At 61.2% G+C, this 22,624-nt stretch overlaps 13 protein-coding genes across 13 annotated transcripts; 7 read left to right on the forward strand and 6 right to left on the reverse strand.

The window, feature by feature from the left end:
• Positions 1 to 267: 267 nt before the first annotated feature.
• RHTO_06887 (WD repeat protein, cell division cycle 20, cofactor of APC complex) lies at positions 268 to 2,235 on the reverse strand (the record flags this gene model as incomplete). The annotated part of the gene is made up of 4 exons (XM_016420546.1): positions 268 to 723; positions 781 to 882; positions 935 to 1,756; positions 1,816 to 2,235. 4 exons carry the CDS (start codon positions 2,233 to 2,235, stop codon positions 268 to 270), a joined length of 1,800 nt encoding a protein of 599 aa, XP_016274947.1.
• Positions 2,236 to 2,640: 405 nt separating this feature from the next.
• Positions 2,641 to 4,414, forward strand: RHTO_06888 (uncharacterized protein; the record flags this gene model as incomplete). The annotated part of the gene is made up of 2 exons (XM_016420547.1): positions 2,641 to 2,802; positions 2,858 to 4,414. The coding sequence occupies 2 exons, from the start codon at positions 2,641 to 2,643 to the stop codon at positions 4,412 to 4,414; spliced, it is 1,719 nt and encodes a 572-aa protein (XP_016274948.1).
• Positions 4,415 to 4,544: 130 nt separating this feature from the next.
• RHTO_06889 (uncharacterized protein) lies at positions 4,545 to 5,337 on the reverse strand (the record flags this gene model as incomplete). Its single annotated transcript, XM_016420548.1, has 5 exons — positions 4,545 to 4,580; positions 4,646 to 4,876; positions 4,939 to 4,961; positions 5,032 to 5,153; positions 5,222 to 5,337. The coding sequence occupies 5 exons, from the start codon at positions 5,335 to 5,337 to the stop codon at positions 4,545 to 4,547; spliced, it is 528 nt and encodes a 175-aa protein (XP_016274949.1).
• A 297-nt stretch (positions 5,338 to 5,634) lies between these two features.
• On the reverse strand, positions 5,635 to 9,292 carry RHTO_06890 (uncharacterized protein; the record flags this gene model as incomplete). The annotated part of the gene is made up of 11 exons (XM_016420549.1): positions 5,635 to 6,126; positions 6,252 to 6,373; positions 6,489 to 6,765; positions 6,912 to 7,085; positions 7,153 to 7,325; positions 7,385 to 7,901; positions 7,964 to 8,235; positions 8,303 to 8,445; positions 8,501 to 8,658; positions 8,718 to 9,215; positions 9,281 to 9,292. 11 exons carry the CDS (start codon positions 9,290 to 9,292, stop codon positions 5,635 to 5,637), a joined length of 2,838 nt encoding a protein of 945 aa, XP_016274950.1.
• Positions 9,293 to 9,500: 208 nt separating this feature from the next.
• On the forward strand, positions 9,501 to 10,586 carry RHTO_06891 (U3 small nucleolar RNA-associated protein 24; the record flags this gene model as incomplete). Its single annotated transcript, XM_016420550.1, has 6 exons — positions 9,501 to 9,589; positions 9,649 to 9,714; positions 9,794 to 9,942; positions 10,005 to 10,077; positions 10,254 to 10,413; positions 10,524 to 10,586. The coding sequence occupies 6 exons, from the start codon at positions 9,501 to 9,503 to the stop codon at positions 10,584 to 10,586; spliced, it is 600 nt and encodes a 199-aa protein (XP_016274951.1).
• Positions 10,587 to 10,823: 237 nt separating this feature from the next.
• On the forward strand, positions 10,824 to 13,058 carry RHTO_06892 (WD repeat protein, Quinonprotein alcohol dehydrogenase-like protein; the record flags this gene model as incomplete). The annotated part of the gene is made up of 9 exons (XM_016420551.1): positions 10,824 to 11,045; positions 11,113 to 11,371; positions 11,430 to 11,730; positions 11,801 to 11,993; positions 12,096 to 12,222; positions 12,287 to 12,548; positions 12,657 to 12,759; positions 12,822 to 12,943; positions 13,046 to 13,058. 9 exons carry the CDS (start codon positions 10,824 to 10,826, stop codon positions 13,056 to 13,058), a joined length of 1,602 nt encoding a protein of 533 aa, XP_016274952.1.
• Positions 13,059 to 13,211: 153 nt separating this feature from the next.
• On the reverse strand, positions 13,212 to 14,063 carry RHTO_06893 (protein tyrosine phosphatase; the record flags this gene model as incomplete). Its single annotated transcript, XM_016420552.1, has 3 exons — positions 13,212 to 13,326; positions 13,384 to 13,626; positions 13,684 to 14,063. 3 exons carry the CDS (start codon positions 14,061 to 14,063, stop codon positions 13,212 to 13,214), a joined length of 738 nt encoding a protein of 245 aa, XP_016274953.1.
• Positions 14,064 to 14,162: 99 nt separating this feature from the next.
• Positions 14,163 to 16,174, forward strand: RHTO_06894 (RNA exonuclease 1; the record flags this gene model as incomplete). The annotated part of the gene is made up of 8 exons (XM_016420553.1): positions 14,163 to 14,528; positions 14,587 to 14,675; positions 14,730 to 15,150; positions 15,209 to 15,266; positions 15,326 to 15,402; positions 15,458 to 15,871; positions 15,935 to 16,006; positions 16,064 to 16,174. The coding sequence occupies 8 exons, from the start codon at positions 14,163 to 14,165 to the stop codon at positions 16,172 to 16,174; spliced, it is 1,608 nt and encodes a 535-aa protein (XP_016274954.1).
• Positions 16,175 to 16,568: 394 nt separating this feature from the next.
• On the forward strand, positions 16,569 to 17,041 carry RHTO_06895 (DASH complex subunit DAD4; the record flags this gene model as incomplete). The annotated part of the gene is made up of 3 exons (XM_016420554.1): positions 16,569 to 16,599; positions 16,716 to 16,789; positions 16,928 to 17,041. 3 exons carry the CDS (start codon positions 16,569 to 16,571, stop codon positions 17,039 to 17,041), a joined length of 219 nt encoding a protein of 72 aa, XP_016274955.1.
• Positions 17,042 to 17,166: 125 nt separating this feature from the next.
• On the reverse strand, positions 17,167 to 18,313 carry RHTO_06896 (von willebrand factor; the record flags this gene model as incomplete). The annotated part of the gene is made up of 7 exons (XM_016420555.1): positions 17,167 to 17,248; positions 17,306 to 17,425; positions 17,486 to 17,531; positions 17,589 to 17,728; positions 17,788 to 17,878; positions 17,934 to 18,037; positions 18,129 to 18,313. 7 exons carry the CDS (start codon positions 18,311 to 18,313, stop codon positions 17,167 to 17,169), a joined length of 768 nt encoding a protein of 255 aa, XP_016274956.1.
• A 288-nt stretch (positions 18,314 to 18,601) lies between these two features.
• Positions 18,602 to 19,621, reverse strand: RHTO_06897 (uncharacterized protein; the record flags this gene model as incomplete). Its single annotated transcript, XM_016420556.1, has 6 exons — positions 18,602 to 18,617; positions 18,682 to 18,933; positions 18,997 to 19,017; positions 19,085 to 19,297; positions 19,379 to 19,483; positions 19,542 to 19,621. 6 exons carry the CDS (start codon positions 19,619 to 19,621, stop codon positions 18,602 to 18,604), a joined length of 687 nt encoding a protein of 228 aa, XP_016274957.1.
• Positions 19,622 to 19,704: 83 nt separating this feature from the next.
• RHTO_06898 (20S proteasome subunit alpha 5) lies at positions 19,705 to 21,076 on the forward strand (the record flags this gene model as incomplete). The annotated part of the gene is made up of 10 exons (XM_016420557.1): positions 19,705 to 19,715; positions 19,803 to 19,824; positions 19,931 to 19,967; positions 20,038 to 20,063; positions 20,128 to 20,322; positions 20,381 to 20,491; positions 20,547 to 20,605; positions 20,661 to 20,763; positions 20,845 to 20,940; positions 21,002 to 21,076. 10 exons carry the CDS (start codon positions 19,705 to 19,707, stop codon positions 21,074 to 21,076), a joined length of 735 nt encoding a protein of 244 aa, XP_016274958.1.
• Positions 21,077 to 21,291: 215 nt separating this feature from the next.
• On the forward strand, positions 21,292 to 22,461 carry RHTO_06899 (von Willebrand factor; the record flags this gene model as incomplete). Its single annotated transcript, XM_016420558.1, has 5 exons — positions 21,292 to 21,540; positions 21,621 to 21,770; positions 21,883 to 21,961; positions 22,022 to 22,142; positions 22,197 to 22,461. The coding sequence occupies 5 exons, from the start codon at positions 21,292 to 21,294 to the stop codon at positions 22,459 to 22,461; spliced, it is 864 nt and encodes a 287-aa protein (XP_016274959.1).
• Between the last annotated feature and the right edge of the window lie 163 nt (positions 22,462 to 22,624).

Below are 22,624 nucleotides of genomic sequence, written 5' to 3' on the forward strand. Positions count from 1 at the left end.
CTCTGGGCTAGACGGCGGTCTGTAACGGGCGATACATTCCATTCCTATTCTCGCGTGCTGGCTGCTACCACTGCTGCTCGCGCTTTCGCCCGAAGCGTCAGCTGATCGTAAGGAGGTGAGGCAAATCCATTGCGAGAGGACGCGAAGCAGGAGAAGTCTACACAAGGGGGTGGGGAGCGCAAATGCAAGATGCAGCCAAATGAAGAGAGTGAATGCAAAGATCAAGACTGGAAAATGCGAAGGAAGCAGAGGAAAGGGGAAGGGGAGCTATCGCACCGAGATGCCCGTCTTGCCCTTCCTGCCGATGCCGTCGTTCTCGGCAAGGTCCTTGCCCGTCAAGCTGCGTCCCGCGCCCGCCTTAACGCCCTTGGGTATCTCGAACATCTTCCAGAACTTGAGGTCCTCGTCGCTGCTCGCCGTGACGACCGTCATCCCGTCCGGACTGAGCGACGAATGCAAAATGCGGCTCTGATGCGCATTCGGGATCTCGGCGACCTTGCTGAGCGAGGGGTAGGACCACAGGGCGATGTGGTGGTCGGGAACGCCGTGCGTCGAGAGGAGCTCCTTGGCATGCGGGTTCCAGACGAGCGACGTGACTTGCGAGTTGGTGACGAGGCTGTTGAGGCGGGCGGATTGCGTCGTGTTCCAGAAGTGGATCGTCTTGTCGGACGACCCGCCGCCCGAGGCGAGGAGGGACGAGTTCCAGGGGCACCAAGCGAGAGCCTGCCAGAGTCGCTGGTCAGCTTCCGACTACAGGGCGACGGCGAGCACTTCGCTTACCTTGACTGCCGCCGTATGGTTCGTCTTGCTCATCTTGGGCGCCGTCGTCATGCGGCAATCCCAGACGTTGACCACGTTGTCGTTTCCGCCCGAAGCGAGGAGCTGGAGCGCGTCATCAGTATCGTTCACAAGCCAAATGACAAGACGGACGCACCCCTTGACCGCCGCCAGAAAGACCGCCCGCGATTTCCGGCCGCCATTCGAGCCCGCACACCTCGCCTCGATGACCCTTGAGCTGGGCGACATTGTGCTGCGCAATGCGCACGTCCGAGTTCCAGATCTCGCCGCTCCTGCATCCGCTCGCCAAGATCGCGCCGGACCAGCTCAAGCTTGGAACGCGAGTCGGGTGGCCCTGCAGCGTCCGAAGTCGCTGGCCCGCGCAGACGTCGTAGACCATGATGGGACCCGACGAGAGACCGACGGCGAGGTGTCCGCCGTCCTCGGTGAACTTGAGACTGCAGACGTACTCATCGCCCTCGGTCAAAGCGCTCGAGTCGCCCGAGTTGCTGCCGACGGAGCACAACTCGTTCACCTCGCCCGTCTGGGCGTTCCAAATGTAGACGACTTCGCCGAGACCGATTGCAAGGAGATTCGTCGAGGACCAGTCGACGACGTTGAGGTAGTAATCGTCGACCATGCCGGGAGCATCGAGAACTCGCTCGGGCTGAGTAGGGATGCGGCGGCGAGAGGCCGCGTGGGCAGCAGAGGACGAAGAGCCGGCTGATCCCTTGTTGGGCAGGCGGGCGTACTGAGCGAGAAGGGAGGATTGCTCGGTCTGCGGCATCGGAGGTTCGGCAAAGAAGGAGAGGATGCGCTGGTCCGAATTGATGCCAAGCGAGCGCGACAGGTCGGCCGTGTGCTGTGCATCTTCGGCGTTCTGTGGGCTCGAATCGGAGCCGGAGTGAGGAGTAGGAAGGAGGATTGGCCCTGTGTGGTCGCCGCTGCCAGACTGCCGAGACGGGATGTAGCGGTCGTACTGCGTGCGGCGAAAGTCAATCAGTGTCAATCAAGATACTCGAACCGCTTCGCACGCACATGACGGCCCTTCTTCGACGGACTCCGCTTCGACTCGCCCGCCAACGAACTTGGGTCCCAGTCGTTGCTGACGACGCCGGACCTGCCAACTCCTCCGCCCGCCGCCAAGCTCGCACTCGACTGCTTCGACGGGCTACTTCGCCTGCTCGGAGCATCGTACGTGCCAGTCAAGTTGCCCGTGAGGTCGTCCTCGCCCGAGTACCGCGAGCGGGAGGTGCCCTTTGTCGGGCTCGAGCTCGCCTTCTTGCGGGTCGTCTGCGTGGTCGAGACGCTGCCTGCTGTCGCAAAAATGGACTTGGGCGGCTGCTTGGTCGACTTGGCGAGGGGCTGGCGCGACGGAGAGGCAGAGTTGAGTGACAGGTTCGACAGCGGGAGGGCGTCTACACCGCCTGCGCGGCGCTTGGTCGGTGAGCGGGACATCGCGGGCCAGTCAATGCGCGTGCGTCTGAGCTGTCAGGCCGTCCTGCGAAGGAGGTGTAGCGGAGCCGTCGAGGCGAACAGCGAGGCGAGGCTGTCGACCAAGGGATTACAACTGCACATGACTTTCCGAGTGTATTGCCGGGTAGTAATGCAATCGACTGCGCCGGCGACCTTAGCCAGGGCCAATACTTAGAGCTTCCCCGCCGAGGAGCCGAGCTCCGCTCCATCCCTCCATTGCCGTGCCCGTCCCCTCTGCCTCTCCCTCGTTCTTGGTCTCCCTTGCTGTGCTTGACGCCGTCCGACTGCTTATCGCAGACGCCTGCTCGATCTTGAAAGTCCCTGGCAGGTTGTGGGCAGCCTTCCCTGCGCATCGCTCGGGCTGTCGATCCTCGACTTGAAGGCGGAATGGCGTCGGATAACGGGAATGGGCTCGCCTCTGCCATCGAAGGGTCTGCGCGGTCGAGCATCAGCACAGACGGCTCCTCAGCTGTCTACATGGACGCGCAGGAGGAGCAGGGACAGCTGCCAGGCGCGTGGCCAGAGACGGCGACCGCTGGACGAGGAGAAGTGAGTCCCGCTCAAGTCCCGTCGCGGTTCTTCTGTTGACAGGTTATCTCTGCAGAACTCGCAGGCTGGCGGGGATGCAGATTTGCGAACGCTCGAGGGCGCACTCGCCTCGACATCCTTAGCCAACCCGTCGACCGGTACAGCCGCGGCAGGCGCACGAACGACGGCGCCGGTTGATGAAGAGGTTGAAGCGCTCGCAGACGACGCGACAACGCCGACACTTCCGTCCACCTCGAGCGACAATCCTCGCCGCAGTTCTCTGAGTCGCTCGCATGGCGCGGACCCGACCGCCTTCCCGCCTTCGCACGCGGTGTTCCCGACTCGGCGGTCGTTCGACGGCACGAGCGTGTACAGCGGCAAAAGCCATCCGTACGCGACGGCGAAGAACCACTTCCCGCTCGTCAAGCAGCCGAAGAAGGCGAGGGACTCGACGCCTGCCAGCCCTTCCGCCGACCCCTTCCTCTCCCCCGCTCTCTCCGACCCCGCTTCGCTTTCTCCCGCACCTTCGCCGCACCATCCGCATCGACGGACCTCCGTCTCTTCCGGTCTCTCCGTACCATCGCCTCGCGCCGCTCCCTCCCCAGCCCCGCGAGAACGCACAGCCAGCGGCAGCGTCTTTCCGACAGTCCCTCGCACCAAGTCGACGCCAAGCGGTAGCAAAGGCCCGTCGCCGCCTTCTTCAGATGCCGCATCGACGACGTCCGGCTCGGCAGGTCGAGGGCAACGGTCTCGTCCTCCTGCGAGCATCAACATTCCACCCGTCGGCTCTCCGCACACGCAACGAACGACATCGCCAGCAACCTCACAATACACTCCTTCTATTGCACCCTCCGCCCGCTCCACCGCAACCCACGCGACCCGGCAAACGAACCCCTTCAAACCCTCATATACCGCCTCTCTCGCACCGAGCTACGCCGAAGTACACCAAGCGACCTCCGCCGAGCCCATCGAAGGGCCAACATCCATCTTCCTCAACCCGACTCCTCAACCTCGTTCCGTTGCCGAGCTCCTGCCAAAGAAGAAGCTCTCGTCTTTCTTCTCAAAGGGCAAGAGCAAGCTCACGGGTTCGAGCTCGAGTTCGGTGCAGAGCGAGGCGGCAAGGATGAACGACCCGTCGTATCGCGGCAGGTCAGCTACGATCCTCGACGCAGCGCTCGCTTCGTCCGCGACCTGGGCGCAGCGACGCGGCGAGCAGAGTCGAATGCCGATCGGTGGAACGTTCGGTCCGCCAGCAGGGTACAGGCCGGCGCACCAGGTCTTGCGGCAGCAGCAGCAGGCGCGAGAAGCGGGAGGCGAGACGCCTCTTGGTCCGGCGATGATGGGAGGCGGGACGGAGCAGCCCGTCACGGGCGAAGCGATCGCTGAAGCGTTTGCGCGGAACCAGGGAAGGAGCGGGAGTAGGAGGATGAGCATGGTCTCGCTGCAGTCGACGGCGGATATCGCTTCGCCTGCGGGCGGAGCGTTTCCTGTCCGAAGGGAGGTGTTTGCGACGAAGCCGAGGCTGAGACCGTCGGGTGAGGGATTGCAGTCGACGAGGGAGGAGCCGGCAACGGCCAAGGACGAGGCGAAGAGCGATAGAGAGGCGGAGCAGAAGGGATTGGGTATCTCGTAGACTTTCTTATCTCTCGGGTTGTCGGACATGTGTATCGGTGTTGTATGCCTTCTATGCAATGACGGAAACGGGTATCGCAAGCTGACTTAGATCGCCTGGACGAGCAAGCGCGAGTCTCCTGCCGACCTTCTCAGGCTGTCGCCTCGTGCCACAGCGTCTCCTCGCGCTGCACATAACCAGCTCGTCAGTGAAATCCGAAATTTGAGGGAGGAAGCGCGGCGTCGTGCGCACCATTCTCCGAGCCGCCTTCAACCGTCTCGCCTCGATCTCCTCATCCGTTGACCCTCCTCGCTCCTCACTCGTCTCGCTCGCCGCCCTCTCCATCCTCCTCGATCCTGCTCCGAGAGTCGCAAGCTCCTCCTCGTCATCCGCCAACCGAGCTCGTCGTCGTCGTCGTCCAGCAGGCGAAGGAGGTTTGCTCAATTCGTTGAAAGAGGTGGTCGGACGGCCTTTTTGGTAGTCCTGCGGGCGGGCAGACCGAGGCGTTCGTTTTGATCTTGAGGGGAATGGAGGAAGGAGCGCACCTGGAAGATTACGAAGATAGCGACTGGTCGCAAGCCATTCAAGTCAGCCTCTCCTGCGCTTCTTTTCGCGCCCAGAAGAGCGCAAGCACTCACGCGCGACCGCAGCAAAGTATCCGACGCCCATCTTCCACACGTTTGCGAACGTGCAAGGGAAGAGGACTAAGCCTGTTAGGACGCCGCCGATTCCGAGAGAGACGAGGACGAGGATAGCATCCCTGCGTTCCCGGTTTTGCGATCGAAGGTGAGCATGAACATTCAGATGTGAGGGGAGACGGCGACGCACGTCCACCACAAGCAGTCGAACCAGGCATGCGAGATGCCGAGAGCAATAGGAGCGCCGATTGGGTAGACAAGAGCGAGGATGACGAGGATGAGCGAGCAGCAGCAGGTTCGGGCCATTGAGCGACGAACAGAGCGAGGCAGTGCGCCAGGCGAAAGAGGGGAAGGAGACGAGAGAGGGAGCGAGGTCGAGTTCGGAGAATCCGCGGAGACGGAAGCTGCGATGAAGCGACGTCGCCGCACTTTGGCCGCACTGGTCGAGCGCGAAGGGGCGAGCAAAGCGATACATTGCGTGAGAGAATCGTCAAGAGAGTCGGGTAACGAATGCTGGCGACCTCGTGCGCCAAAGTGTCTGTTCCAGGCCGCTTTTCCTGGACTTCCTCCTCTCTTCCACCTCATCCACCGCATCTATCCTTATCAAGCAAGCGCAACGAGGCCCGCAACGCCGGCGAGCGCCGCGCCCGCAGCCTTCCACGATCCAGCGCCGAGCGAGACAGCCCCGCTGAGCGACTTTGAGTCGACAGCCGAGTTTCCGCTCGACGAGCTGTTTGACGAACTGGCCTCCTTGAGCGTTGACGGAACCTGGCCGTCCGCAAAGCTCGATCCGCAGTACGACGAGATGGCGCCAAAGACGGACGATTCGGTCGAGGACGACGTGCCGTTCGACAAGGCCGACCCGAGCTTGGTGACGAGTCCGTGGGCGCAGTCGGTGCAGACTGACGAGGACGGGATGGACTGGAGCGTGCTGGCGCTGAGGGAGGTGAGGGTCGAGAGGGAGATTTGCTGGCCGGTCGCGGACTGGACGTTCTGAAGGAGCGAGGTGATGCAGAAGGTGCTGTTCGAGCTGTACTGGAGGCAGATGCCCTCCTTGACGGCGTTGAAGTTGGCGACGACGGCGCGGGCGGTCGTCTGCGAGCGAGACGAAGTCAGTCAACACATCGTTTCCTCCTAGAGCATGACTCTGAGCAGCCTCCCCGAAAGGGCGCAGCCCTCAAGAAGAAGCACAAGACACGAAAGGAGGAACGGAAACGCACCACAATGGCCTGACCGGAGCTCAACTCGCTCGAACAGCCGTTGTCAATGACGCTTGTGGCGTTCTGAATCGCGGCAGTCGAGCAGTTGGATGCCGAGCAGACCGATCCAAGCCAGTTGTTGACTGTGCGCGTGCGCGGGAGGGAAAAGACGCGTCGATGGAGGGGTGCCAAGGAGATACCGAGGAGGTCAAGGGGTCAGCTTGTGAGCAAGCGGGAAGAGCGGGAGAGGGGACGCACTCGGGTCGACGACGCTGCCTGATGCAGTCACCACGGACAGGAGCCCGCTCAGTTGCGAGCAGGAGGCAAAGTCGCTGCCGAGGAGGGAGGTTGCGGCGGAGGTGCACTGAGACGAGAGGCCGTTCAGGAGCGACGACGCGGACTGAGCGTGTGCGCCTGTGGCTGCGAGTGCGGCGGTGAGTGCGATGGCAGTGCGTGCGAGCATGGCGATGAGCGATGTGGACGAGAGGAGAGCAAAAGAGGAGCGAGCGAGACGAGGACGAGGCGGTGCGCGGTGCTGCGAACACAAGTTGCCACTCGCAAGCCATTACAAGGGTCCATACACTCTTTATAGCTCATGCAAATGCAATGCAGTCACACCCGCCATCCATCCAAATCCCACGCGCACACCCTCACCCGCTCCCTCTTCCTCCCGCGACTCACAAGCTTGATCTTGCGAATCGCCACCTCGCGCCCCTCTTCGTCAACTTCGATGTTGCCTTCGTTTTCGAGGGCGTAGGTCGTGGGCGTGAGAATCGGTTCGAGCGAGATGGTCACGGAGAGGGTGGAAGCGTCGAGGGGGACGATCCGAGGTGCCGAGAGAAGCGAGCGCGGTTCCTGCGGGCCATGCACTCCCCCATCAGCTCTTCCACCTGTAGAATCGCACACGCGACGCGGGACGCACCCATCCACCCGTCCCATCCCCTCTGACACAAAACACCTCCCAACTCTCGCTCCCGCTCGTCACGTCTTCCCACCCAACCACATTCGCCAAGTCCAGCGAGCCGGTCAGCGTGAGGTCCTTGACGACGCGTGGCGTGACGAGCGTCAGGCCAAAGTGGTCGTCTGCTTCGGGGGCTATTCGTGACTTCCGGTCAGCTTCGTTCAGCGAGAGGCAGAGAAACACGAAGTCTTACGCCTGAAACTCTCCCAACACGTCTCCGTCCCCCTCCCATCAACCGCAAGATGCCAACTCCCGTTCCTGACCCACCACTGCTCATCCGGGAACCCAACCCTCCCTCCTCCTCCTCCTGCTCCAAGCGCGTTAAATCGCGCCTCATGTTCCTTCACGCTCCACCCCCGCGCGAGGGGGTCAAACACACTCCGCTCGTCCCGTCCGCTCTGGCGCTCGACTCCCAACCTTCGCATAACCCGCTCAAACTCCCCGGCTTCCTCGTCCCCCTTCCCTCGCGCGAACCACCCCCTGCGCTCCCATTCTCCCGCGCGCGTCTCCGCATACGACTCCGCCAGCTCTTCTGGCCCTGGGAAGGGCGTGAGACTGGTGACGAACAAGCAGGCGTCGTTGGCGCATGGTGCGCGGGTTAGGGACTCGGCTGGGGGTGGAGCGAGGGGGAAGGGGTGGGGTGTCAAGGGGTGAGAAGAGGAGGTGGTGGAGAGTGAGAGTGTGAGGGAAAGGGTGCGGAGGGCGGTGCGCTGCGAGCGAACGGGTGAGTATTGGGGAGGAAGGAGGGAGGAGAGAGGGGAGGGGGACGCACGATATTTGAGTAGACGACAGCCCACTGATCCACTCCCTCTCCTCTACTCCACCCCACCTCTCCTCCCTCGACATCAACAGCCACGAGCTCATTCGGCATCTGCTCCGGGTAGGTATTCGCCCACAGCGAGAAAAACATGTCGACTGTCAGGGACTGGCCGCGCGAGAGGGGGACGGGGGAGACGGATTGTTGGGTTAGGAAGCGGGTCGAGAGGGAGCGAGGGGCGAAGGAGCCGGTGCCGAGCCAGGTGAAGCCCGTGTGGAGGTCGATGTCTGTCCTCCTTCACCGAGTCAGCATGCCCTCTCTTGAGACTCGGCGGGATGAGCAAGCGCAGCGCACCGGGGTTCGCGAACCGCCATCGCCGGTGCTCGAGGTGGATGATCGGCAGCGTGTTGCTCGAAATCCTCCCTCCCTCGCTTCCGCCCGTTACGCCCTGTCCCGCACAACACTCCAAATACTTGGAATACGTCGTGTCCATGTACCTACCATCCGACCCTCATTAGCCCGCGCTCAGAGAAGGGATAAGGGTGGACGCACACGTTGAGCCAGTCGTCGTCGTTGAAGTAGCAGTGCGAGTAGGTCGCCATCGAGCAAGCGAGGTGTTTGCCTGCGTCGTGGACGTTCGAGGGGGAGTTGACTATCCGCAACGAGGCGGGCGGGAGGGTCGAGTCGGGCGGAGGGAGAATCGGAAAGTCCTGCGTGCCGCGAAGGTCAGTCGCGATGAGCCGATAGGCGCGAGGGTAGGTGGGCGCACCTCCTTGGTCAAGTCGACCCCAGGCCTGTTGTTCCACACGATAATCTCCCGAATGAACGGATACCTTGCGATATGCCTCAAGACCAACTCGAGCCCCCTCCTGCGCTTCCAATGCAACACAACCGCCGTGACGCCCACGACGGGTGAGCCATCGCCCCTGAGTGCAGAGCGGGTGAATCGCGTGTGCGAGTAGGCTGATTTGCGGAACGAGATGAGCGACGAGAGGCGCGCGTGGTTCGCTTGTTGCTGGGCTGTTGGAGCGGAGGGGACGTAGGTTCGCGCGAGGGAGTCTTCGAGGTCGTAGGGCGAGGGTTGGGTGACGATGGGCGGGTTCAGGCGCGCATGGAGGGAGAAGAGCGAGCGGGAAGAGAGGATCAGGAGGAGGACAAAGAGGACGAGGGCTGATCGGCGGCGGGTTGGGTTGGTGTGGGTGAGAGAGCGGAGGAGGCAGTCGAGTACGACGACGGGGAGTGTCGCGGGTACGAGTGGGAGGATGTCCTGCATGGATGCAAGTGGGGGGTTGAGAGATGCGAGAGTTGGGTGAGGAGGAGAGGGGGACTCGCCTGTGTGGTCATCTCATGGCGTGTGTGATTCAGTCTAGCAGTGTCCAGTCCAGCAGCAGTCCCAGCACGAGTCTAGCGAGCAGTATAAGGGTGAGAGAGAGTGCCAGTCGTCGTCTTCGCTGAGTTGTGCCTCCCCTCGAGTGCGGTGGTCTCATCGCAAGTCTTCACGCATTGACAGCCACAACCACCTCGCACGCTCACTCGCTAAGTACTGGCCAAGATGGGACTCGGAGGGTCATCAGCCAAGCAGCGCAAGACGCGCAAGTTTGCCCAGACAAAGCGCATGCTCAACCCAAACGACCAGCGCCTGTTCGTCCCCCTTCGCTCACTCCGCCAACACGGGCTGACCGGGACTCGTGCGCACACAGGAAGGCGAACCAGGAGAAGCAGCAGAAGAAGGAGCAGGAGAAGAAGGACAACGAGGTCAACCGGGTGTGCGTCCATTCTCTCCTCCTCCTCGTCGACTCGCAAAGTGGCGGTGCACACCACTCACGCTCGTCCGCACGCTCGCAGAGAAGCGATGCCGACCTCGCTCTTCTTCTCGCACAACGAGGCACTCGTACCGCCTTACCGCGTCATCGTCGACACCAACTTTATCAACCTCAGCCTCGAGAACCGCGTCGACATCGTCCGCGCAATGATGGACGTCCTCTACGCCAAGGGTGCGTTCAGTGGACATTGAGGGTGGGGTGACGGCGAGCTGACGAGACGCCGTGATCCGCAGCGATTCCTTGCATCTCGGACTGCGTTCTGGCAGAGTTGGAGAAGCTGGGCCACCAGTACCGACTGGCGTTGCGGTGCGTTCAGGCTCACCGGATATGTGAATGTGCGGGATGACAGTGCTGACCTTGCTCTCTGCCCGCTGTTCCGCCTTTCCGCCCCGCTTCTCCCGCCTTTCCTCTCCTGCCCCGCTCCTCCTCGCCATTCTTCCTGCACTCACTGTCCTTTCTCCTGCACAATCTTTTGGCCACAGCGTCGCCCGCGACCCCCGCTTCGAGCGCCTCCCCTGCTCGCACAAAGGCACCTACGCCGACGACTGCATCGTGAACCGGGTCACGCAGCACAGGTGCTATATCGTCGCGACGTGTGATAGGCAGTTGAGGAGGAGGTTGAGGAAGGTTCCGGGCGTGCCGGTGAGTCCTGTCGTTCATCGCTTGCTTGGAGAGTGACGGAGGAGGTTTCTCGCTTCCGACGTGCGCGCGCCCCTTTCAGAGTCTGACGCTTACCGCATCCTTCTCTGCAGCTCATGTACATTGCGAAGAAGCGGTACGCCATCGAGCGCCTCCCCGACCAGGCCATTGGTTAGGCTGCGCACCCTTTCCTCCGTCCCTCTCCTCGGTTGTTTCGCTCGTGTTTCCTCGCGGTTGTCCCTGTCCCTCTGTGTGTAGTTTGTACGCATCCCTGCATCGTCGTTCGCTTTGCATACCACCGAGAAAGGCTCGCTCGACGGAGGTCAGCACCGCCACTCTTTGACCTTGGATCTCTCCCAAGCTCAACTCGCTCTCACTCAACAAACTCGCTCACCTCGCCAAGCTCTGGCACAATGAGCACCGTCATCCCACCCCCGCCCAAACGCGCACGCACGACAGGCCCACCGTCAGCCGCCTCGCTCGCAGCGAAAGAAGCCTCGTCCCTTCCCGTCCAGACCATCGTCTGCCAGTTCCGCAACGCGCAGGATGGCACGCTCCTTGGACCGGCGGTTAGCTTGCCGGCTGATACGGGGAGGGAAGGGCTCGAGTTGCTGGTCAACAACCTGAGGGGGACGGTGAGTCCCGCTTGATTTCGAGGAGGAGGAGATGGGGCATGGAGCTGACTGAATCGTCGGGGGACAGGCTGAAGACCCTGTACCCTTCTCTTTCCACCTCCAACTCCCCTCCGCCGCCGCGCCCGAACCAACAGACCCCTCTGCCCCTCCCACCAAGCCCGAAGAAGGTCTCCGCCTCGCCATCTCGCGCTCAATTCACCAAGACCTCCTTACGAACCCTCGACACGCCAACAAGCTTTCGACGGAAGATGTGTTTGTGATCGAGTGTGAGCCCGAGGCGGTGTTTAGGGTTAGGGAGGTGTCGAGGTGTAGTTCGTCGTTGGATGGTGCGTTGCGCTCTCCTTCTTGCTCGTGAGGGTTTCGCTGACGGAGACGGATTTGCAGGCCACGCCTCTCCGATTCTCTGCGCCTCCTTCTCGCCAACAGGTCGCTACCTCGCCACCGGCTCCGGCGACAACACCTGTCGCCTCTGGAACCTCGACTCCGAGACTCCCGCCTCGACTCTCTCAGGCCACACAGGCTGGCTCCTCTGCGTCGAGTGGGACGGGCTCGAGAGGTTCGTCGCGACGGGCAGTATGGATAATACGGTCAGGTTGTGGGACCCCAAGACGGGTAAGGCGGTCGGTGAACCGATGAGGGGCCATTCGAAGTGGATTACGAGCTTGGCTTGGGAGCCTATCCATCTGTGCGTTCGCTACTTCTCCTCGTCTGCCGTCGAGCGAAATTGACGCCGACTGGTCCCGACACGCCCGCAGGAACGCCTCCTCCCCGCGCCTCGCCTCCTCCTCGAAAGACGCCACCGTGCGAATCTGGAATGCGAAAGCGCGCAAACTCGACTTCTCGCTCGGAGGTCACACGGCGAGCGTCAATGTCGTCAGGTGGGGAGGCGAGGGGGTGATTTATACGGCGAGCAGCGATAGGACTGTCAAGCTCTGGGATGGCAAGACGGTGAGTCGCCTTGCCGGGGTCTTTGCGAATGGTGTTGTGTTACCCGCAGCACCGGATTCGCTTCGTCATTCCCACGTAGGCTGACTCTGCTTTCGTTCGCAGGGCAAGCTCATTCGGACGCTGTCTGAGCACGCGCACTGGGTCAACACGCTCGCGCTCAACACCGACTTTATCCTTCGGACCGGACCTTTCGATCAGTTTGCCAAGTTCCCGGCATCCGACGAGGAAGGTGAGTCCGCGCGTTCTCCATCTCTCGATGTATCTTCGCTCACGCTCTCTCGCCCTTCTCGCAGCCCAACAACTCGCCCTGAAGCGCTACAAGACCTTCACCTCCCGCTCGCCCGAACAACTGATCTCCGGCTCAGACGACCACACCCTCTTCCTCTGGCCGCCCGTCAACTCCGATCCTCCCGCCGCGACGCCGAAGAAGCCCGTCGCGCGGTTAACGGGACACCAGAAGCAGGTCAACCATGTTGCGTTCAGTCCGGATGGGAGGTTCATTGCGAGTGCTGGGTTTGATAATGCGGTCAAGCTGTGGGACGGACGGACTGGCAAGTGAGTCGGCTGTCGCGCTCTTGACTCATGTATCTGCTGCTGTTACCCAGCAAGCGCAGTTCTGCTGCTGTCCGAGGCTGCAGCTGACACAACTTGCTTCGTCCGCAGGTTCATCGCCTCGCTCCGAGGACACGTCGCAGCGGTCTACCGTGTCTCCTGGTCCGCCGACTCTCGCATGCTCGTCTCCGCTTCCAAAGACTCGACTCTCAAGGTCCGTCGTCTCCCCCCCTCCCCCTCTCCCCTGCTCATCTCGCTGACCCGCCCACCTCGCAGCTCTGGGACCTCAAGACGTACAAGATCCGCGTTGATTTGCCTGGTCATTTGGATGAGGTGTACTGCGTCGACTTTGTCGCGGACAAGATTGCGAGCGGTGGGAGGGACAAGAAGGTCAAGATGTGAGTTCTGTCGGCTGAGATTCATTCTCTCGCTCGCCTGCTCTTTAGGGGCTTTGAGCGTTTACTGGACGATCAGTGATGCTGACCGTCTTCTCCCGACAGCTGGCGCCACTAGAGTCTCATTCTTTTCTCGCTGTTGTAGCATCACCGCACCCTGCATCGCTTTCGTCGACGGCTTGCGCGTCACCGCTCGAAGAAGGAGAGATGCTGACTCGCTAGCGTTACAACAACATGACAGAGCGCTAATGCGACACATTCGACGCGCCCGTCAGGAAGACGAGCCAGGATTGGGAGAGGCGGGAGGAGGAGGCACGACGATGAGGTCGACGTCGAACTGCTCGATGAACTGCTCGTTTCCGACACGGACTTTTGGGCCGGCGTATCTGCAGACCAAGCGAATCAGCGGCCGTGACTGGCGAGAACAGACCAAAACGACGCACCTTCGGTACTCCTCCAAGGTCGCCGTTAACGCCCAGTGCTGCAACTTCCGCAAGCAGCCGATGACCGTACCAGTCCTATGCCGTCCTTGTCCACAGCACACGAGAATGGGCGCGTTCGTCGGATCGAGGATGAGGTCAAGCGCTTGAAGGACGGTTTCTTCGGATAAGGGGTCGTAGCTGGCAGCGAACTCGTCGGCAGCGAGGTGGTGGAGAGTGATGTTGCGGTCTTTGATGTAGTTGCGGCTGCGGGGGAGACAAGCGTCAGCAGGACGAGCCGAAGGTGAAGCGAAGGAGACGCACAAGGGTTCGTTCGCCTCCTCAGGCGCCAGCCAGATCACCGTCCGCAGTGCCAGCTTGTCCAAGAGCGGAAAGTTGGCCTCGGTAGGCTGTGAAGAGCGATAGAGCCCTTCCTCGACGATGCCAAAGTTCGGCGGTGGGATGAGCGACCGCTTCGAGGGCTTGACCCGACAAACTGCCACGCGCTTCCCGTCCGACGTCGTGATCGCGCGCCCACATGCTATTGTTTCCCGCTCTTGACCGTTTGTCGCGGTCCCTCGATGGGTGCACGAGGGTGTCGAGGTCGCAAGACCGGAAACTGATGAACTTGGCGAGGATGAGATGGAGGGTGTTCGAGGCGCGGTGGTGGGCGTGAGCGTAGTCATATGCTCTTCACCAGCCATGTCGGCACAGCAGCAGGCTCTCTAGCGGTAGCGAGGTAGTGGAATGAGATCAAACCCGCGCCCTCCTTCTCTCGCTCCTGCCAGCGCGCCTGGCTCGTCATGTTCCCGTCCAGCAAGCTATTCGGCTTGTGCCCAGACTGGAGCACATGCAAAGCCTTCCGCTGCCCTTTCTCGCACACTCCGCCCAAGCCAGCGCCCACCGCTCGACCCACCGCCTCGCCAAGTTCAGCGATCGCTTCCGCTTCGACGGTCCCCCAGAAGCGCTCGGCGACCGGTCAAGGGCAAATTACGTTGACAGCAAAGCGAGTAGCAACGGCAGCTGCGGCGCAGGAGAGGGTGAAGAGTCTGGTTGGCCTCGACATTGGCAGTGCGGGTCCTTCTGCGGGTCGCAGCGCGAACGGGACAGGTGCAGGGAGCGGTTCTGCAGCGTCAACGTCGAAGGTGAAGCTTGAGGACCTGCTGAATGTGCGTCACATCTTGCCTCGTAACCACTTGTCCTGTTGTTCAACCTTGTGTCGCGCAGGCCGGTCCTCCTACGCTTCCCATGCCAAAGACTCTCACGCACACGCCTGCGGTCACTCGACAGAAGATGTTGAATGCGCTCTATCACCAGTACGTCCGCTCAAGCTCGACGTTGATTCGCTCGCTCATCTCGCTACGACTCAGATTCCTCGAGATCTACTCTCCCGGCATTCTTCCTACCTCACTTCGCCAGCAACTCGCCTCTGAGCATGCGTTGCGACAAGAAGAGTACCTGTTCTCCCGAGCAACGAAGGCGACCTACCGCAACTCGATCATCTCCGCGCTCGCGAGGCTGAAGAAGCGGCCACCCGCTCGCTCAGTCGAGGAGACGGGCACGCTGGAGGAGGAGGCGGAGCGGAATGCGAGAATGGCAAACGAGGAGAAGGGTCGCTTGACGGGCAAGAGGGTGGCCAAGTTCGTCCACCCAGTCGAGACGCTGCGGAAGTTCAGCTATGTCGTCGAGGTCCCGTCTGGGCCGGGCGGTGACAGGTTGACCGAGGTGGGTAACCCGATTGTGTGCGAACGGTGCAAAAAGGAATGGGTGGTGTCGTCTACGTTGACAGAGGTGCGTTGTCTGCTTGCTTGAGAAGGTCGGATCGCTCATTCGTTTTTTCGTGCCGCAGGAGGATAAGCAGGCGTGCCACTACCATTTCGGGCGAATGGTGACGGAGAAGGTGGCCGGTGCGCATGAAGTCGACTCGCCGCGAGCCATGAGAGGTGCTGACAGGGTTGCTCGACAGGCGTTCGGCAACGGGTCTACTCGTGCTGTCCAGCAGTCGGCGCGGCACCCTGTCAAGTCGGACCGCATGTTTTCAAGGTGAGGATGCGGCCCTCTTCTGCCGAAGCGGCGCTGACGGGGCTCTCGCTCGCAGGACGAAGATCCCGCTGTCCTGCACTCCCGCGTCCCCTTCGTCACCTCCGCCTCACTCCGCCAGACAGCCTCGCCAGATCATCCTTCGTCTGTCGACATCTGCGCGCTCGACTGCGAGCTGGTCTACACCACGGCCGGCATGTCGCTCGCCCGCGTCACCGTCCTCTCCTCGACCGGCTCGATCCTGCTCGACGAGCACATCCGGCCGCCCACAGGTGTCACAATCCTCGACCTCAACACGCGCTTCAGTGGCGTTCAAGACGAGGACTTAGAGAAGGCGGTCTTGGATGTGAACGGCGTGCGGAAGGCGCTGGCGCAGTTTGTCGACGAGAAGACGATCTTTGTCGGACATGGCCTGGAGAACGATCTTAAGGCATTGAGGCTGGTGCACACGAGGGTGATCGACACGGCTATCGTGCGTCAATCCGTCCTATTCAGTCGCTTCCTGTGGGTTAAGCTGACTTCCGCACTTCTCCAGCTCTTCCCGCATCCAAACGGCGGCACCTGGCGTCACTCGCTGCGCAATCTGACAAAAGACATCTTGAAGAAGGTACGCTACGAGCCTTGCTCTCTCGCTAACTCCCGCTGACCCGCTTTCGACTCGCAGTTCATCCAGGAGGGCGACCCAACGATTGGTCATTCCGCTCGCGACGATGCGGAAGCTGCGCTTGAGCTTGTGAGGTGGAAGGTCAAGCAGGATGCGGAAGGCAAGCTGTAGCAGGAGTTCAGCATGCGATGGAAGGAACAGGCAATTGTCATCCTATTTCGCCTCGTTCTACGCGTTCTCTTCGCGCCCTTCGAAGTGAACCTTGCGAGCTCTGTTTCTACAGCACAGCTGCGCCGTTTCGCTGGTCCGTTGTCACGGGCCTTCTGGTCCTGCCGCTGCTTGTCCTCCTCTCTTCACCCCCTTTACGCCCGAACGGCGTGGCTGCCCTCCTACCGCTCTGTGAGCCGACTTGGAACGACTACACGACCCCTAGACTCTCCCAGCGGTCTCCACCTTTCACTCGGTCCTCCCTCATCCTCATCAGCCAACTCTCCTTCACCGGCTTCTCACACCGCCAGCACACCCTCAGCCGGCCGCGCAATCACATCCAAGTTTGTTAGCAGCCATGAACAACCCGTACGAGGAGGAGCAACAAGGTGCGAGCCGTTTCTCAGCGCCGTGGACCTCCTTCTCACGTCGGGGCGCGATGGGCGACCTCGTCTGGGATCAAAGGCGTTGACCGCCGGCGCTGATTCACTCCGTGCGGACACAGTTGTCATCTCGCGGATACTGGGAACGGTCGAGAAGCTCAACGAGAGCATGCTGGAGTTGAACAGGTCCATCGAGGTGCGTCTTCCGCTCGCCGGCGATCCCTGTATCGTGTTCCTACGGCGAGGGGCACCGACAGGATGCTCCTGGACTACGGTAGTCGAGCCGCGCCGAGTCGAGTGAAGCTGACGTATGGAGCCCTTCCCGCCTCTTCAGCAAGTCAACGCCTACAACGCCTCAACGGCCGAGATCGTCGAGCTGTGGACGTCCTACATGCGCAACGTCCAATGGAACCTCCAATCGCAGAAGACGCTGCATCCGCCCGTCTAGCCTTTCAACCATCCTCTCCGTCCTTCCCTCTCGCACCTTGTTGTCTGGCCTATTCGAGTCGTATGCATGCTACAGAATGTACAACAACGCATTACGCAGCCTGTACATGCCGAGAGGAAACCGAGCTAGCCGTCGATGCTCTTGACTACCGCGCCGAGAGCCGCTTTGAGCAGGAACTCGGGCGTGATCTGTCCTCCGTAAGGTGTCCTGCGCGACGACTTGGCGTCAGCAAGCGATCCGAGTACGAGCAGGAGCGGCACTCACGTGTCCACCATGTCCCGCACGCCGAGTTGAGGCTTCAAGTCGTCGTCGAGTTCTTGCAGAAACGCGCGGGCGTCCGGATCATCGCCAATCTGGATGAACTGGATGCCGAGTTGGTACGGTCTGCGGAAAGAGCGATCAGTGAGGGTTGGAGAGTGGGCCGTGGAAGTTGGCGGGACTTACGGTGCGCGAACCTCGTCGAGTCGTTGCGCCATCTCGACAATCACGTCTGCCGTCCGGAGCGTCAGCGCACGGCCAGCTTCCCAACGTGACGAGCTCGGCGTACCTCGAACGAGATCCGTATCATCCGCCCTTCCGTCCGTCAAGACTAGGAGGAGTAGAGGCTTGACCCGCTCCTTCGTCTGTCGCGCGTCCTCAACTCGCTCGACGTAGTCCCGCAAGATCTCGTCCATCACGACGCCGGTACTGTGGTGAAGAGGGGTCAGCGTAGGCCAACAGAATGACAGGTAGACGGCGAGACTCACGGAGTCGACCCGAACGGCTCAATCTCGCGAAACGCCCTCGCAACGACCTTCGTGTCGATGACATTCTCGAGTTTCCGGTCCTCGTTATTCACTGCGCAGTCGGGCTTGTCAACGAGACTGCGAAGAGGCGAGAGAGCCGAACGTACTGAAGTACAGATCAATCCCGTCTCGGTCGTACTTCCCGCACGCTTCAACCACACCCATCAATGCCGTTCGCGTCTCGTCCCAGTAGTCGATCATGGACGGCGAGCTGATGGATGCGCAGACGGTCAGCAGCCACCTCAACCAAGCGAGCCGGCGGGGCAGGAAGAGCGCAGTGAAAGAGGAAAAGCGAGACTCACTCGTCGACGAGGATAACCAGGTCGTATTTGCCCAGCGGCGCAAGCTTGTCCTCGATACTGCTCCGCCTCGCAGGCACTGCTCGTCTTCCTGCAGATCCCGCACTCATGCTGACAGCCTGATACGGCGGTGGAGCAGTCGCCGTTGAAGCTCCTCCCGTTGATCCAGCGAGCGACAATCCCGACATGCTTCCTGCTAGTGACGTTCTCCTGGCTGACGAGGTGTTTGATGATGGGAGCGAGTTGCGAGTCGAGGGAGATCTGGCGCTGTTTGAGGCGGACGAGGGAGCGGCACTCGCTGGTTGTTGGCCCTTGTTTGGTGCGCTGTTCGTCGAGAAGCGTCGAAAGACCATGTTCTGCGCCGTCGACGAGTCTGGCGAAAGTCGGACGGGAAGTGGACAAGGCCAAGAGAGGAGCCAGTGGGGATGAGGCGGTGCGCTGCCGGACTTGCCACGGACAAGCGCATCGAGTGTAAGTTAGTCGAGCCTTGTTCTGCTCGACTTGCAAGATCAGAGCTTGTACGGGCAGCGGCTTGGCATTGCATCGCGAGACGTACCGAGAAAGGCGTTCCTCCCAAACCTTTCTCGACTCGGCTCGACCTGATCCTGTGCGCTCCTCTCTCGCCATTACGGCCAGCCTATGCCGTTCCGTCTTGACAGCCTCGCCAATGAGTCGACTGGAAGAGGCGGGGGAGCCGAAGAAGAGGGCGGGGGTTTGGCGGGCGTGAGTTGGGCGATGAGTACTTGTCAAGCGGCCCGTCGCGCTGCATGCGCGTTCTGGCGACGGCGGACGAAGAATCACTTGTAGACTGTGTGGAGGAGCAGATCAGCGAGGCTGTTAGAGCAGAAGAAGCAAGCGCAAGGGGACGCACTGTGAACGAGCGAATAGAACACTGCGAATGCATTGACAGAGTCAGCCGATCGGTCTCAGCTTCGCAACAAGAGAGGACTCAAACGCACATGTCCAAAAGAGGATGAAGCTGAAGCAGTTGCCGAGTGTCCCAGACAGGAGCGGTTCGCTCGCCTTGGGGAAGTAGCGGCTGGGCTTCATGCCGCAATTGACGGCCGAGTACAGCGCGCCAACGCCGAAGGATGTGATGAAGAAGAGGACGAAGCCGTGCAGGTTTGTCAGGCCGAGGATGCCGGCGACTGAGCCTGCGATACAGGCGGTCGCTGCAAGAAGAGGAGCGAGAGGAGCCGTCAGCTCATTCTGCCGCAGTCCAAGGCGCGCCGTTCTAAGGGACGTAGACTCACTACTCTTGACGTAGTACAACGCCCGCTGGTTGTGCACGAAGTTGGGAACGAAGATGGGGGAGCCAGCCGAGGTTGTTGGGGCGGTAGGAGGGGCGACGGCGGCCACTGCGGGCAGCGCGACCTCGTCAGCACGTTCACTGGGTCAGACTGCGTCTGTACGCACTGCTTGCGAGTCCAACGAGGCGAGTCGAGGTTGGTGGTCTGGCCAAGGGTGACGACGACGAGGGTCTGCTTGTTGTCCATCCGCTCACTCGCTCGTGCTGCCACTTTGAGCCCAATACTGCACTGCTTGACATTGATTAGACCCGCCCGAACCAGAAGCCAGCATGTTCAGCAGGTGCGCCGCGTCTCCTCACCCCCGCTTCAACTCCTCGAGCTGACATCGCTTCAACACGCCTCTGTGCTCATTGTTGCTGGCCTTCAGTCGCTCTGAATACGACCGAGGTGTACGTGTAGCTCATGACTGTGCTGGGTGGAGGGGTTGCGACCGCACCGCCGACTCCTTGACCCGTTCGAAGGAATCGCTCGCTAACCCTGCTTGAGCGCCCGCAGGTCAACACCTTCTCTCCTGAAGGGCGTCTCTTCCAGGGTACGCAGGCGGATCGGCTTCTCGAGCGATGAGGATGGCCAACTTACGTACTCTCTTCCGCTTGCGACAGTCGAGTATGCCATCGAGGCTATCAAGGTGCGCCCTCCCACGGCGAGAAACACGCGACAAAAGCGCGACTGACCCTCACGCTCCCCCGCAGCTCGGCTCGACAACCGTCGGCATCCAGACCTCGGAAGGCGTCGTCCTCGCAGTGGAGAAGCGCACGCAGTCGCCCCTGCTCGAATCGGACTCGGTGGAGAAGATCATGGAGATTGACCGACACATCGGATGCGCGATGAGTGGGCTGACGGCGGACGCGCGGACGATGGTTGAGCATGCGCGAGTTACTGCTCAGGTGCGCTGCGTTCCCGCTACTCAGCTTGTGGGCCGAACTGATCAAAGTCGACCCACAGAACCATGTCTTCACCTACGACGAGCCGATCAAGGTCGAGTCGGTGACACAGTCGGTCTCGGACCTTGCGTTGCGGTTCGGCGAGGGTGCGAACGAGGAGGATGCGAGCATGGTGCGTGCTCTTCGAAACCTTGGCTACTTGGGGACGCTGACACTGTCTTTCACAGTCACGACCATTCGGCGTCGCCTTGCTCATCGCAGGAATCGACCACCACGGACCTCAACTGTGCGCACGCCTCGTGCTTCTCCTTAGGCACTCGCTAACCCCGTCGACGTTACAGCTTCCATGCCGACCCCTCAGGAACGTTCATGCGGTACCATGCGAAGGCGATCGGCTCGGGCAGTGAGGGAGCGCAGAGCGAGCTGCAAGATTCGTACGACAAGGTGCGCCGGGTTCTCTCTCGGCTGACTTCCGCCTTTCGAGGTTTACAGCAGCTGATCGAAGTCTGCACTCGGGTTACACAGTCGATGACGCTTGCGCAGGCCAAGGTTCTCGCGCTCAAGGTGTTGAAGCAGGTCATGGAGGAGAAGCTGGACCACAACAACGTTCAGCTCGCGCAGGTGCGTCTCTCCTGCGCTTCTACGGCCTCCTGGTCTCGTGCTGATGCGCCAGGACTCGCAGGTCGTGCCGGAGCAGGGATACTCGATTCTCAAGCCGGACCAGTTGCACGAGATCATTGCGCAGATCGAAGCGTAGCGACGTCCCGCCCGCCTCGCCTGCAATCGCATCGACTGTACAGACTGGTCGAGTACAGACCGCACAGCTCACGCTCAAGGTCGTCGACAAACATTGCTCGTCCAGCCCTTGTCCGCTCGGGAAGAGGCGGTGCATACTGATCTCCTTTCTCCCCACTTCGCTCTCCGCTTGGCGCTTCGCTCTTCTCTCTCTCCCGCCGTTCACTGACATCCGCAATGGGCTTCTTCAAGCGACTGACAAGCGGATCCAAGTCGACCAAGTCTGCCTCCTCAGCTCCCACCGCCTCGCCTTCGACCGCTCCCGCCTTCACGCTCGACAAACGAGGCGAAGACGCCCTCTGTGCACTGGGGAAGTACGATACGGTATTCTTGGTGGATGACTCGGGCTCGGTGATGGGCGTGTGGGAGGCGCAGTTGGCGACGGCGCTCAGTGCGGTTGTGAAGACCGCAGCGCAGTACGACGACGTGCGTTCCCTTTCCTCCCCCTTTCCTTCCAAGTGTCCTTTACCCGGATAGCCTCGATCCCCACTCTCCCGACCTGGCAGGACGGTGTCGACATCGCCTTCTTCAACTCGCGCGAACGCTGTACCTCAACAAGTTCCGACGAGATCCTCGAAGTCTTCCGCCGCGTGAAGCCGCGGTACAAGACGCCGACGGCGGATGCGGTGAGGAGGGTCTTGGAGCCGTATATGCAGGTGCGTCCAGTTTCCTCGCGCGCGGGAGGCGCCGTTCCTTATCGCAAGCCTCCCAGTTTTTGTCGGATGGTGGTTCTTCGTGCTGAATACTGAGTTCTAATCTGCGCCGTAGACTCTCGAAGAATGGCAGCGGAGCGGCAAGGAGAAGGGCAAACCTCGACCGAAACCGCTCAACTTGGTTATCCTCACAGGTGCGTTCTCCTCGCTCCTCCCTCCTTGAGTCGTCCATTCTTGACCTGGATCGCTCGCAGACGGCGCACCGCACGACGACCAGAACCCTAGGATGGTGCTCGTCGAGACGGCGCGCCGACTCGATGCCGGACGCTTTCCTCCATTCCAGGTCGGGTGTAGCTTTGTCCAGATCGGCAACTAGTGAGTTGGTCGGATTCCATAGCATGAGCGTGCTGACGCTCGCGAACCTCGCAGTACGGAGGCGGCAGAACACTTGCGAATGCTCGACGACGACCTCAAGGAGAAGCACGGGTGCGCCAGCCTTTCTCGACTCACCCGAAGCCGGCTGCTTGCTTTGAAAGCCCAAAAATTTGAAGCTGACTCCCTTGGCCACGCAGGATCCGCGACATGGTCGACACGACGTTGTTCGAGGGGTCCTGCAGTGCCGAATACCTCCTCAAGGCTCTCCTTGGCGGCATCAACCGCTCAATTGACCGGCAGGGGCAGTCTCGCCGCTTGAACAGTCTGCTCAATCTCAACAATGTCGTACGGAAGTTGCGGAACTGTGTTTCGAGGTCGAGGGAGGAGAGAACGCGTGCGGCCCTCGCAAGCTGGACACACGGCCTCGCTGCACGTCTCGCCTCTAGCTGTGCTCGCCAATACGTCGAGGAAAGTCTCTGCCA

This window comes from Rhodotorula toruloides, assembly GCF_000320785.1.
Source record: "Rhodotorula toruloides NP11 unplaced genomic scaffold Scaffold5, whole genome shotgun sequence".
Taxonomy (NCBI): Eukaryota; Fungi; Basidiomycota; class Microbotryomycetes; order Sporidiobolales; family Sporidiobolaceae; genus Rhodotorula; species Rhodotorula toruloides.